The sequence below is a fragment of the Artemia sp. Qi Xiang Cuo genome, chromosome 2 (assembly GCF_049724085.1).
Source record: "Artemia sp. Qi Xiang Cuo chromosome 2, ASM4972408v1, whole genome shotgun sequence".
Lineage (NCBI taxonomy): Eukaryota > Metazoa > Arthropoda > Branchiopoda > Anostraca > Artemiidae > Artemia > Artemia sp. Qi Xiang Cuo.
This window is the reverse complement of record NC_142795.1, coordinates 60,488,977-60,503,988: the sequence shown is the minus strand read 5'-3', so window position 1 is coordinate 60,503,988 and position 15,012 is coordinate 60,488,977. Positions and strand designations below refer to the sequence as shown.

The following is a 15,012-nucleotide window of genomic DNA, read 5'->3' as shown; positions in this document are numbered from 1 at the left end:
TTACTAGATTTCTGAAAATTTACTCGGACCTCTAAATTTACTAATTTTTTTTTTTACTTGATATAGTAAAATCCTACTGACGGTGGCAACCCTGTTCTCCATACGATCGTTCATAAAATTCATCACCATCTAATACATTGATAAAAATTCTAATAAGAGGACAGTTTTTATCATTCTTGATTGCAGAGGCCTTGTTAGAGCTCTCACTAAAACCTTTATTTTTTATAATTCAGCTTTATTCCCTTCTTCTTAAAAATAGATTATGATACGTAAATTTATGGAAAAGACCATTGATTTTGTAAAAAGTATTTCGGTATTGTAGAAGTTTGGTATATTTAGTCGTTTAATAGAACCCAAGCACCTGTAAACATAATATAATCAAAAAGTAAGCAAGCACAACAAACGAACATTTTTAAGCGAATAATAAGCAAAGCACTAACTAATTCACTAAGGCAAGCAAATCATAGCAGGATCAGGATGCTACATCTCCCCCTTTCTGAAGAAATCATTCTCAGAGATTCTGAACCTGAAGATCCTGAGATCCTGATCTTCAGAGATCCAACCTCTTGGGTTTTATTACAGATCTGCCAGATCTTGTTTGATGGTGCCACCCCCCCCCCCAACTGTTTTGGCATTCGGTAAAATTTCCACCAAAGGCAAAAATTTCGGCGGAAATTTTGCAAAATCGGCAGAAATTTAGCAAAATTCCTGATTTCTGCGGAAAATTGGCCATAAATCAGGTAGCGATTCGGTAAAATTTATGAAGATCGCCCCCCAATAAAACGAGCCTTGGGACACCCCTGGTCGACAGTTATGATATATCGTTTGCTATTCCATTCAAACAGGTCGTACCCCAGATATTGCCAGGGTAGGGCTGGAAGTGGTGTGCAAATCATTGGTTCTTTTTGGTTGTTGGCTTTTTTATGAATGCAGACATTGCACTTCTGGATAAATGTTTCGATGTCTTTTCCTATGCCAGGCCAGTAGACTATCCTTGGAGCTCTGTGCTTTGTTTCGTCTGCACCCAAGTGTGATGAGTACAAAACCTTTATAATTGTTTCTTGTAAAGTGGCAGGGATGACAATTCTGGACCCTTTAAAGATTAAACCATCATGCATTGAAAGTTAATGACGAATGTTCCAGTATGGTGCTATTGTGTTTGAGCATGATTTTCTATTACTTGGCCAATCTTCTTGAATACTCTTTCTCAGTGCTGTCAGTTCGTGATCTATGGCAGTCTTTTGGCTTGATTTCCTCTAGTTTGCTGTCTGTATCAGGTAGAGCTTTAACGAATGAGTGGACAAATATTTCAATTTCTTCATGCATATGTTCATCCACATCTGGCAAATTAAGTCTTGATAGTGCATCTGCAACTGGTATTTTTTTACCGGACCTATATTCATATATATAATATGTGGAATTATAAAAATCCATATTTACTTCGGCTGCACTTTTCAAAAGGTTTCATTTGTCAGTAGCCCCAGATTATACTTCTTCAGATTTATTGGCACGCAGTAAGTTGATACCAATTTTGGAAGCCGCGCGTACGGAAGGCCATTTACGTCCAAAGCTGAGGGGTGTGAGACTTTTCGTGGGGGAAATTGGGTAAAGTTATTGGGGAAATTTATCGAGAACAACGAAAGGTTATAGCAGTAGAGGAAATAAGAACCCATGATCATCAGAGTTCCGATTTAAATCGTAATATCCGCACGGGTAATGAAGTAATGGACAATGCAAGTTCACTAAGTAACGAAAGATCAAAATCAGTCACGCTAGGGATAGCGAATGAAGTTCAAAAAGAAAACATATGAGTGAAGAGGTGGCTAGCCCACATGTTGATTTTAAAGAACCTGGTACATCTTACGCTCGCGCAAATCAGATTAATCAGATTATTTCGCATGAGAGAAGCGGATCGGTAAATTCGCTGCTAGTTGCCAGAGTTTTGGAAGCGCTGCTTCTGTATTTAGTGTAGAAGATGGGGACCCGGCTGCTTATATGTGTGGGCAGTATTATACCCCCGTTAGCCAAAAACCTGCGGTGGATTTAGCTCAGCAGAGTGTGACACGGGGCAAAAGAAATAATAAGAACATTAGCCCTTTGGAGCAGGATAAAGGCTAAAAAAAATGTTCGAGAAAGGGAGACGATTCAGGATTACGAATCATTTGGGCCTCGCCAGATAGTGAAAGTTCCGGTTATTTATCAGGAGCATCCTATTTGGGAGGATATAGTAGTGCCTTGGAACGAATCAAAATGGCCGAAATAGAGAATACAGGGCAATATTGAATCGTGTTTAAGTTTGGTAGTGTGGAATTTACGAGGTTACAGTAGGGAAAAGTTAGAAAATCTATTAGAGTAAAGTATATCAGCCGTTTGTAAGAGTTGGGATGCTGTTTTCCTTATTTATACGTGGAATTCTCTAGACGAATTTTTGTCGTATGAAGACTTTGATGTTTTTGAGTGTCGGAGAAAAGTTTCGGCAAATGGCAGATACTATGGAGGAGTTTCAGTGCTTCTAAGGAAGGGTGTATTTAATTTACTTCGTAGGCTAGAAAGTGAGTCTGAAAATTTATAATGGTTATTATTATCAGTTAAAAATGTTCACCTTGTTGTGTGTGTTGTTTATTTGCCTCCGAATAATAGTTCTTACAGCCGTGAAGATACATGGGAATTGGTTGAAAATGAAACTGAGTTGTATAAAAGAATGTACCCTTGCCGTAATTTTATTATTCTAGGGAACTTCAATGCACATACTAGTAAAGAGGACGAGTTGCAGGCTGGTGAACCCCTTGTAAATGAACCAGGTCAGAATGTTTGTTTGGAGAATGAATGTGAGTATGTTTTCCCTAGTAGGAAAAGTAGGGATATGTCTAGGAATGTAAATAGATGGGGAAGGAATTTAATAAATTTTTGTAAAAAGGAAGGATTACTAATTATTTATAACGGAAGGTTCTGGGGGAGATTTTGGTGTGGGTGATTTTACGTGTTATAGTGGGTTTAGCCCGAGTTTAATTGATTAAATTTTATGTCGTTTTACTCTTTGGCCCCACGCGGTCGACCGCAGGGTCCTAGTGCTGGTCAGATATCACCATTTGCCAGTGAGCATTAAGCTAGGAGCGTGTATTGGACACTCCGAAAAGTGAAAGAAAAGGTCTACGTGCAAGGAAAGGATCCGTAAACCAGTTTGGATAGCCAAGGAGAACGGAGAATTGGTTAAAATGGAACTAGAAAGTGAGGAATTTCAGAATGATCGCCATTCGATTTCTGAAAGTGTATCAAATCTTATCACATTCAGCACAATTTATGGAAGATATCGCTGGAAGCGATATCCGCATGGTTTTATATCTGCACAGGATGAGTTCCAGCGAAAGATGGATGAAACTTTCTAAGGGCTAGAGGGCCTTAAAATACTTGTAGACGACCTTCTTATCTATGGAACCACCCTAGAAGAACATGACAGACGACTTGGAGCCGTACTAGAGAGAGCAAAAATAAAAGGTGTGAAGTTAAATAGAGCAAAATGCAAGTTTTCTGTTCAATCAGTCTGCTATTTTGGCCACATTATTAGCAGTGCAGGTATTAAACCTGACCCTGAAAAGCTGCGAGCAATCAATGAGATGCCTAAACCAAAATCCAAGGATGAGCTTCTGAATCTCTTGGGTATGCTGAACTTCCTCCCCAGATATATCCCAAACCTTGCAACTCAAAGTCGACCATTGAGAGACCTGCTGATAACAACTGAATTTGATTGGATGGACTTTCACACTACCTGCCTAAAGCATACCAAAGAATCTATAGTCATGAACTTGGCTTTCTTTGACAGTTCCAGCCAGACTCTAGAGCTGGAAGTTGATGCCTCAAAACATGGACTTGGAGCCCAAATATCTACAAACGGGAAAGTTTTTGCATATGCATCAAGATCACTGACTAAGTCAGGGCAAAATTATTCTCAACTGAAAAAAGAACTATTTGCTATTGTCTATGGGTGCTGCCATTTTCATCATTACATCTATGGAAAAAGAGTACAAGTCATCACAGATCATCGACCCCTTGAAACAATACTCACAAAACCTCTTCACACAGTTTCACCAAGAATTCAACACCTTATGATGTATATCCAGCCATACCACCTTACTTTTAAATAAGATAAGACAGATAAGATTTATTGCAAAAAGCCTGTGGGCCATGGCAACACATAATACAATCTACAAACCAAAACTCAGGAAAAAAATACAACTTTAGATAGTAAAAAAAAAGAAAAAAAGAGAACAACAAAACGACAAAAAAAAAACACAGCAAGGTTCGACTTTTCACCAACAAACACCATATAATAGAATTCAAATCATAAAAATAGTAACAGGCTATCCCCTCAAACATGATTCCTTATATTTAATCCCTAAACGAAGAAACTTACACAATTGTTTAATAGCACATGCGTTCCTCTCAGCCATCCGCTCTACTAACCAGCATTCGCTCCCAAACACTCGTCCAAAACATTCATTCCGCAACTCAGACAGCTCTTCACACTCGGATACAAAATGAAATAAGTTTTCATTCACCAATCCATACATTGGACAGAAATAAGGGCCAGCCGCCAGCCTAAACTTTCCCAAATTTTCCTTCTCTCACCTAAATCCAAACTATTCCCTTTTACCAACAACAAATTCTTCAAATCCTCTGAATAGGAATAGAATTATCACCAACTATGAAGAATTTGTGTTTTGGTTCTGTGTTCCCAAAACTACATGATAAAATACTGGTTCCAATGGTAGGGATTGTTGACCCGCAGTAGCTGGTGAGTTTTTGCTTTGGAGGTAGAATTGCTGGTTTTGGAGTTAGTAGACAAAACTAATCTTGTAGAATGGTGTTCGCTTGAGCTCCAATGTCAATCTTAAAGCTGATTATTAATCTTTAATGGAACAAAAGCCTCATCCTTATTTCCGTCTTGTTGGACAGTATAAAGCAGAATCTCCTCTTCTTCAACTCCTTCTGAAGCTTTACTCAATTCAGTGTCCCCAATGGCATGCATTCTTTTGCTTCGACAGACTTTTGCAAAGTGATGAAGTTTTTTACATTTTGAGTATACTTTTTCTTTTGCCGGGCAGGTGTGGCCAGGCCCATAGGTTCCACCACAAAAGTAAAATTCGGTCCCCTTTTGTCTTAATCTTGAATCTCCTGGTTTTTGCTGTCTTCTGTGGATTGTGTCAACTTCTTGTTTGATGGGGGAGGAATTATATTAATTTTCAAATGATCTGAACTGTGCCTGGGTCGTTTCGTACACTCTACAAAGTTCTACTGCTCTTTCTAGTGTTATGCTGTTTCCTTCTGCAAGTAGTTTTTCACGTATTCTGGGATTTCTAATACCACAAACCATTTTATCTCTAGTGATCTCCTTAGGATCGTGGTATTCACAAGGCTTAACTAGCAACTTCAACTCAGTAATATATTTCTGAAGTGTTTCTCCTTCATGCTGGTCACGTCTTTGAAAAATATATCGAGCAAATGCTTTATTCTTCTTTGGAGCTTTATTCTTCATGGTCATAAGGAGACATGTTAAGAAAACAATTCTTACTTTAGTCCAGGAAGGGAACGGTTTGACCGGGAACAAATTGCAATAGAAATGATTCTTTCACTACCCTACTCAAAAAAATGCGCTGATTCCAAATATGCAAAGTTTGCTTATCTAGCTGTTTCAAAAATAGGTTTTTTTTTTTAGGTTGAGGTTGATTTTGAGGAGGTGAAATTTGTGTTTCCACATAAAGGCGTACAACAACAGAATTGATGTCTAGAATAGGGTACTAGATCACGGTGAGTATGAAAATCACCTTTATTTGAACATAAAATTAAAACTTTCATTTATCTTTTTAGGTTGAACGATGAATATATAGCAAACTACTAAAAATTGTGTTTTTGAGGTTGATGTTGATTTTGAGGATGTAAAATTTATGTTTTCATATAAAGGCGTACAACAACGAAATTAATGTCTAAAATAGGGTACTAGATCATCGTGATTATGAAAATCACCTTTATTTGAATGTAAAATTGGAACTTTCATCTGACGGGACGGGACCTAACAATCCCAGAATGTAAAAATCCTTCGGACGATTCTAAATCTATCATTACAGTGATAAAACCTGTTCCATCGTGTTTTGCCTTATCTGGCCAGTTGATTAATGGATAACAGGTCAAAGTTGCGTTCAGTCAGTGAGAGTTGTTTAGCTGATGGTGAAGTTCTGCTGTTTCATTTTTTTCAAAAAAGGTAAGAAATCGGGTTTTTTATTTATGATATCAGCAGGGTTGCCAAAACTTTTAGGGACAAAAGTGTCCAAATTAGCCAAAAAAGGACACTTTTAGTGTCCCTCTAGATAATTAGCCGAAATACAGAGTTACCACTAGGAATTTTCAAAACCTGTGAAAAAAGTGCTGAAAAACCTGTGAAATTTGTCCTTCTTAGTTCTGCTACCTAGTGGTCTGTTACCTGCATGAGTTCTGCAGGTATTTCCAGCTTTGAAATTAACACTACCTATAAATTAAGTTTAGCGCTAGTTTAATTTGAAGAGATGGCAGAAAAAAATCGTCATGAGAATGTCAACAGAGCAAAATGTTATATTGATTATTGATACTGCTACCTATCTTAGTCAAAAAGAAAAGAACCAACCATAGAGATTCATTTTCACTTTGGCATTTTCATAAGTTATGCAAAAAAGATGCGAGTCTTTGATCTTTGGTAGCTATTAAGGATCTTTGCGTGTGACAAGGTCCAAACGGCTGTAGCAACAAAATGTCTATTTTGACCAAAACGTCTATTTTGACCTACATGGTTTTAAAATTAAACAAAATACGTTGATCACCTTAACCACTCAGCCAACTGGTTGTTCAAGTGGTTAAAATAGTTTAACAACTCTTCTATCTTGCCGTTTTCTGAACATTTAGAAGTAGCCCTGAGCAGAAATGACATTTTTGAGAACTAAAAAAGTGAGAAGACAAGGCCAATTGAAATAAATTCGCTTGAGTTATACTTGATAGAAACTTGCAACCAGCATTTGGCAAAAAATCACAGCTGGAAGTATAGAATATAAAACAGAAACATTTGCTAGCAGCTATAAATAAAATTGAGCCGCAACACAGCTTTTCTGAAAAACTCCTTTCTTTCTATGATAGCACTGTAATAATAGCCATGTACACATGGCTACACACCAAAGGGATTTACACAGAACGCACCAGCAGGGAATGGCCATTCACTTCTTCTTTCCAGCCTCCTCAGCAGCCTTGGTGACTTTGCCACCAGCAGTAGGTGGGTCCTTGAAGTTGACCAACTTGATGACAAACGTCAACCATAAGATAAAAGAAAAAGATGGATTTGATAGTTCTAGCACACCAGATTGGTTAAGACTTTAGGTCCCATTCCTATTCGGTTGATAAATAGTGTTCGCTCAGGACGCAAAAACATCTAAGAAAAATCCCCAAGACCTTACCATAGCTTAAAAATAAAGTGCAAATTAAAAGCAGTCATATTTATAAAAAAATAAAGAAAATAAAGACATTTGGTTTTGATTTGGAAAAATGTCCAAAAAGTGTCTTTTTTTCAAAAAGCTGCCTTTTTTGACCCAAGAGTGTCCCGGTGTCCCTCAGAGTGAAAAAATGTCCAAAAGCCACTAAAAGTGTCCATTTAGCACTCCAGGATATCAGATTACAGCATAGTAAGGTCAGAGTAAAAACTGCAAGAGTTTTTGCTGATTTGTAATAAAACATGTTGGTATAGAAAAAAATCCGACGAGCTTATGGAGTTCTTCACGACGTGTTTGACAATTTTCAGAACGGGAACCATGTTATCTGCAGATCCGAAAAATTTTGGGCGGGCCTGTTGTCAGATCTGGTAATTGAGGAGGTCCTCATGCGCTCGTTGAAAACTAACGGTGATCTTACAAGGGGAAGCGGCATGAGTGAGTTGCAGAGGCTGACTTGGTTACTCTCAGCACCAAGTTGTAGTGCAATTAATTCGTCGAGGCAAACTTTTACTAAGCTCCAATACGAGACGAGCGAACAGCACAAAGAAGTTAGAGAGTCGAGGATTGAACGCGACAACCATGACACTAGCAAGCTCCTTTGCTTTCTTGCTGAAAATACCCCTTTCGCAGAAGACCCGAGCTTGCGAAACATTACCTCTGGAGTTACGGCTGATGAAAAAGTCAACGTCAACACAGCTAGATCCGTCGGACAAGAAATCATGGATAGCATGACAGGGGAAAACGTCAACACGTACACATTCAAGAAAAAGTCTGTGGCCGGAACGCTTCCTAATAAAGCTGCACCAGTTATTGGCGGACAGTCAGTTGCCGTTGATCCAGGATTCATGTTTCAGCGGCTGGTGACAGTTGCTGGAAATAGCGAAGATGATTTGGAGTCATACTTTAAGTATGAATTGTGTTCACCGCCTCCGTCACTTTTTGAAGCAAAAGGACTTCCACGAACAGCCAATAAGCCTGCCCTCGCCGATGCGATGTGGCATCTAGTTGCAGAGCAGCAGCTGAAAACTGAAGACCTCGTCAAAGATTTCAGTGACAAGCATATTGTTCTTGATGGTGGAGCACTGCTTCAGCGAATTCCTTGGGAAAAAAACTCAACTTATAATAGTATCTGCCAGAAGTACGTTGAATACGTTGCACGGAAATACGGGGCGCAAAGGACGTCGGTGGTTTTCGACGGATACGACCAAGCATTTTCAATCAAATGCATCACCCATTGAGACGGAAAGAGAAACGGTCCTACCCGCAGTTAAATTTTAGCAGGAATATGGTCTGTTATACAACGAAAGAAGGGTTCCTAAGCAACTTCAAGAATAAGCAGCAATCATAGCCATGACCAGTGAGTGCCTGACCAAAGCTGGGTGTCAGGTATACCAAGCAGAAGGGGACGCTGATCTTCTCATTGTTCTAACCACAGTTCGATCTGCTTCTCTTATGCCTACTGTCCTGGTTGGAGACGACACAGATCTGCTTATACTCCTCTGTTATCACGCACAGACATATAGCCAAGCGATCTACTTTTACTCTGAACCTCGAGCTGAAATCTAAAAGAATAGAATTTGGGATATAAATTCTACGAAACTCAACCTTGGATCTCGCATATTTAGCACAATACTGTATGTCCACGCCTTCCTTGGGTGTAATTCAACTTCTCGTGTCTATGGCATTGGGAAGTCAGCGGGACAACATCTTCTGATAAAAAACAACGAGTTTTACGAATCCGCTAAAATTTTACGGACCCACTATCCACCAAGCACGACATTTCAGCAGCTGGGGAGAAAGCAATGATGCTTTTTTTAAGTGTCCAGGCTCAATTTCAACCCTCAATCAGTTGCGTCATCTCGAATTTATCGAGAAAGTTACAGCTTCTGCTTCGTATGTTGAGTCTAAAGTTCTCCCTCCCACCAGTGATGCTTGCAGCTTCCTCTCATTTCGAGTTTATTTGCAAGTTGAATCGTGGAAAACCCTGAGATGTAATCTCGACCCTGGCCAGTTCGGTTGGGTAATTAAGAATGGATTATATCGCCCTATTTTTGGTGAACTCCCCGCTGCCCCCAACTCTCTCCTTGCAGTTTTTCGCTATAACTGCAAAACCGACTACTCAAATATGCGATGCACTTGCAAAAGAAATGGCATGAAATGCACCTGGGCCTGTGGAACTTGTAAGGGATCAATTTGTGAGAACTGTGTTACAAATGAGTTTCTTGGCGTTGATGAGCGCGAAGATAACAAATATCTATGAATATTTACATTTCGTTTTTTTATCATATTTGTATATTACATAGCTAAATGACTTGAGAATACTTTAATCGTTAATTAAACCATCAAAATGGGTGATAGTTGTCATTCTACATTTTAAGACCTGTTTGTTTCAGATTCAGCGTGATTTAACACTAGATGAGAAAATTCACCCTCCTCCAGCATACTTCCCCTTTAAATATTGATAACCGTTGTTTATCCTTGCAGTTAGAGATCATTTTTAGATTCAGCGTACTTTATTACCCCTAAATGCATGTTGTTTTTCGTGGTTCTACGCATTTCTGCAAAAGACATATTTCTCCTCTTCGTTATTTACCTCAACCCCAAAAACACGTATTTGTGAAACAGCTAGATGAGCAAACTTTGCATATTCGGCATCAGCACATTTTTCTGAGTCGGGTAGTCAAAGAATCATTTCTATTGCAATTTGTTCCGGGTTAGGCCTTTTTTTTTCACACACTTCCTGGACTACTTCATAATATGCAAAATACTCCTAGTTAACATATCTTCCAGGGGGAGCACCTTTATCCTCAGTATTTTCACTGTTATATAATTTTTCTTAACAAAATTTTGAAAAATAAACAAATTTGACTGCATTTATCCGTTTTCAAATAGTCTATATATGAAAGCTAAAACCATCACTGTCATCTACCAAAAAGAAAAAAATAGTCAAATATTGATAAATTTAGTTTGTTAGATTAGGTTAGGTTTTGGAACAGCGGCATCTACAAGGACAGGTGGTCAGGTTTAAAAATAAGTTGCCTATTAGTGAGTGATTTATATCCTATAAGCAAGCGACTCACAGGATCTGAAACAATCCGACCCCTGTGGGAGGGAGGGGAGAAGTTTAATTTTCACCATCAGCATAGTCACATGGGACATTTTTCAATCTCAACCAAACTTGATACAAAAAGGAACAATTTAGGTGGCTGGTGGGCGTCTTTTGGGAACCTGGTACCAATTTGAAGTCGTTAAGGGCCAGGAGTGAGTAGCTACCACCAGGGACTTTTGGATCTCATCAAGACTTATTCACTTGTAAGTTAATGTCCTAATTATGTCTTATCTTCTAAGAGTTGAGGTTAAGTTTGACCTTTGAGTGCGGATGAAAATAGGGGGTGCTAAGTTTTTTTTGTAATAAAAAAAAACTTCTTATTGTTCTAATTAAACAACCCTTGTGCTTAGGAGTCGTTCTTAAGGAATTGGGACAAAATTCAAACTTTAACGTAAAGGGTAAGGTGTTGAAGAGGGACAATCCCCCTCATATGCGTAATAATTTCTCTTCGTTTTAAGTCTTAATGTTGCTCCTTACTTTCGGTGCAAAAAACTTGTTTTTTATTTAATTTCTGATTATTTTTTTAAACATAAAAGGAAATCCGGCTCCACCTCCACGGAAAAGTCTCCCTCCCCATGGAAAGATCCTCTAGACAATCTATCCCGGTGAAAATTATCCCTGACAGTTACCCTTGATATCTCCACACGTAAAATTGAGTTAGCAAAGAGAAAGTAAGACAGCAAATACCCCCAGTGTAAAATTTTCCCTGAAAAGTTTAACCCCTGGAAACTTCCCTCCCCGCGGAAAATTCTCCCTGTGGAAAATCCCCCAGCAGAAAAATCATCCCCCCACCCACCCGAAAAATGTCTGCATACTTCCTAATAACAAATATTATACGTAAACAACGGGCAAATTTTTTTAACTCAAACACCTTTCCCCATGGGCTGTGGGGCGTCATATTATCTTCAAAGGCATAGTTATTGGGCTGTTCAACAGTACTGAACAAAAAGGCTATCTCAAAATTTTGATTGGATGATTTTGGGAAAAAAGGGCGTGAGAGAGGGCCTAGTTGCCCTCAATATTTTTGGTCAAATAAAAAGGGCACTAGAGCTTTTAATTTCCCTTTGAATGAACCCTCTCCCGATATTGTAGGATTACTTTGATACAATCACCCTTAGGAATAGACAACAAATAAATATGGATCCATGATCTTCTTCTGGCAAAAAATACAAAATTTCGCATTTTTCTGATAGGAGATTGAAACCTCTATAGTAGGGTTCTCTGATATGCTGAATCTGATGGTGTGATTTTATTAAGATTCTTTGACTTTTATTGGATTTTTCCCCCGTTTTTGAAAATCAGGCACATTTACTCAGGCTCGTAGCCTTTGATGGGTAATGTTTACATATTCGGAATCAGCATAATCTTTTTATGCTGATTCTTTATGCCAATTCTTTTTATATATCTTTGGCATCAAAATTTCATGTTTTAGGGTTTGCGTCACTATTGAGCCGCGGTCGCTCCTTACTTATAATTTGTTACCATGAACTGTTTGATGACGTAAACGTCGCAGTAAGATCTGTCTTTTTTCATAAATTAAATAAAAAACAATTTTTTCAATTGAAAGTAAGGAGCAACATTAAAACTCAAAGCTAACAGAAATTATCCTTTACATGAACGGGTTACCCCCTACTCAATACCTTGCTGTTTGCGCTAAAATTTTTAGCACTTTCATATACGGAATAATTCTGTTCGTTTTGGATTTTAATGTTACTCCTTACTCCCAGTTGAAAACTTGTTGAATTTATTTTCTGGTCGTTTTTCAAATGATAACGGCAAATCTGGCTCGGCCTCCATGAAAAATTCCCTCCCCTAACGGGAAATTCCTCCGTGGAAAGTTCCTCCCACGTATAACTCTCCCATTAAAAGGCCCTCGGGACAATTCCACCCTTGCCGAAAATGATCCCTCCCCTCTCCGTAAAATTTCTTGCGGACGATTCAGCCTGAAAAATTCTTCTTAGCATGCTTTCATTTGAAAAAAAATAATAATTTTTCTGATCACTCTTGAAATCCCCCTTCCGTGGAATTTTTTCTCGGAAATCCAAGCCCGCTGAAAATTTCCTCCGGACAATTCCCCCGGAACATCTCCACATGCATACGTGAGTTGAGAAAGAGAGAGTAAGACAAATAAAAGGAGCTTCGTGTGGTAAATTTGTCAAATCCCCCGCCCAGGGTAAAATTTTCTCTGGAAAGTCCATTCCCGGAAATCTCCCACCCCTTGGAAAATTCTCCCCAAGCACAAAATCCTCACCCCAGAAAAATGTCTGTATACTTCCCAGTAGCAAATACTTTAAGTCTTTCCCCAGGGGCTGTGGGGCGTCATGTTACCCCTAAAGGCATAGTTATTGGATCTTTCAACTATGCTGAACCAAACGGCCAGATGCCCTCCAATCTTTTTGGTCACTTGAAAAGGGCACTAAAACTTTTAATTACCGTTCGAATGGACCCACTACTGATCTTCTAGGAACGTTAGTTCAGTAAAATCTCCCCTGGAAAAACAAAACTAAGAAACACGCATCTGTGATCTTTCTTCTTGCAAAACATGCAAAATCCCAAATTTCATGGTTGCAGCGAGAGCTGCAACCTAGTAAAGAGCGAACTACTGGCCATAGTAACCAAACGTTAAAAAACGCGTTTTGAAAAAACCTGCCTGGTGAAAAAAAATCGCCATCTGACACTGATTCAGGAATGGTAACTGTTATTTCGGTTTGTTTTAAAAATAAAAGTTTATTGCGAAAAGAAATTTTATGGTAATTTCAAAAAAAAAACCGAAACCCCACGAAAATGGCGTCAGATGAAAATGAAAAGAACACCATTGAAACCAGCATGGTGGAAAGCCTAATACAGGGAAGTTACAGTCCCCCTCCTTGAACAACAAGGAGAATCACCTTTTTGCATGGGTAGCACTGATCTGTCTCCAGTTTTTTTTTTCAGTTTTTTTTTTCTCAACAGGCCTAGCGGGTGACCAGAACATCATAGGGAGATGTTTAATGGCTCATTTGAGTGAAAATTATATTTTTTACTGCCTTTTTTAAGTGACCCACAAGATTGGAGGTCAAATAGCCCCCCCCCTCCCGAAAGGCCCCCTCACCCAAAGGCATTCTATAAAACTTTTAAGATAGCCATTTTGTTTAAAATAGTTTAAAGGCCCAATAAATATGGTTTGATGATGATATGACCCTCCATAGTCCCTGGGGAAGGGCTGTACGTGGTATCGGGCGTATCGGTAGCGAACCACAGCCCCTTAGTAACCAAAAAGTTAAAAAGCACGTAAAAAAAAAAAAAAACACCTAGTGAAAAAATTGCCATCTGACACTGACTCAGGAATCGTAACTACTATTTCGGTTCGACTTAAAAGTAAAAGTGAATTGCGAAAATAAATTTATGGTGACTTCGAAAACAGTCTGAAACCCCTCAAAAAAGGCGTCAAATCAAAATGAAAAGTCTACCATTGGAATCAGCACGATCAAAAACCTATTAAAGGGAAATTACGACCCCCCCCTCCCTTGAACAACAAAGAAATGACTTTTTTGCATGTATAGCACTAATCTGTCTCCGTTTTTTTTTTTTTTTTTTTTTTTTTTTTTTTTTTTTTATAGCAAGGCTAGGGGGTGACCAGAGCATCATACAGAGATGCGTAATAGCTAATTGGAACGGAAATCAAAGTTTCGAGTGCCCTTTTCAAGTGACCAAAAAGATCGGAATGTATAACTAGCCCCCTCCCTAAAGGGCCCCTCCCCCCAAAGTCATCCAATCACAACTTTGAGATAGCCATTTTGTTCAAGATAGTTCAAAGGTCAAACATCGTTGGTTTTTAGTGATGCTGTGACCCTCCTTAGTTCCTGGGGAAAGGGATGCACACTGTAACAGTATCGGAAATATTGATATCACGGGTATAGATAGATAGATAGATAGCTGTTTATTGGCAAAAAGACTATCACAAATCCTATCGGTATTGGTGTATCGGTATTGGGCATTGGTATCGCAGATATCTAAGACAGATTTTTAATAGCTTATATAAAATATATTGCTCATATCTACGTCCTTCCTATAAATTCAACCATCAGTAAGTTCCAAATGCTCGTCCGAAGTGTGCTCCCATGTATTCATCGCGCATACAGAGCTGATTTCACGTGCCTCTGGATATCCGGCTAGCCCCCAACGAACTAAATACACCTAGGGACGGTTGGGCTAGCAACCCTCCTCCTGAAATTACTTGCAACGAAAGGAACTGGATATACAGCCTTGGATGCCCCACCTACTATCCCGATTGGACCCATGCCTGCCCAAGGACGTACGACTTCGAATATCGTTGACCAAGGTGGCATTAATGTTGCCACCTGGAATGTCCTGATGCTGAAACAGCCTGGTTCTAAGCTTCTTTTAGTAAATGAACTA

At 38.9% G+C, this 15,012-nt stretch overlaps 1 protein-coding gene across 1 annotated transcript; it reads left to right on the top strand.

The window, feature by feature from the left end:
• Nucleotides 1–7,891: 7,891 nt before the first annotated feature.
• LOC148955458 (uncharacterized) lies at nt 7,892–8,743 on the top strand. The gene has a single exon (XM_089107387.1). The coding sequence runs from the start codon at nt 7,892–7,894 to the stop codon at nt 8,741–8,743; it is 852 nt and encodes a 283-aa protein (XP_088963513.1).
• The last annotated feature ends 6,269 nt before the right edge of the window (nt 8,744–15,012 follow it).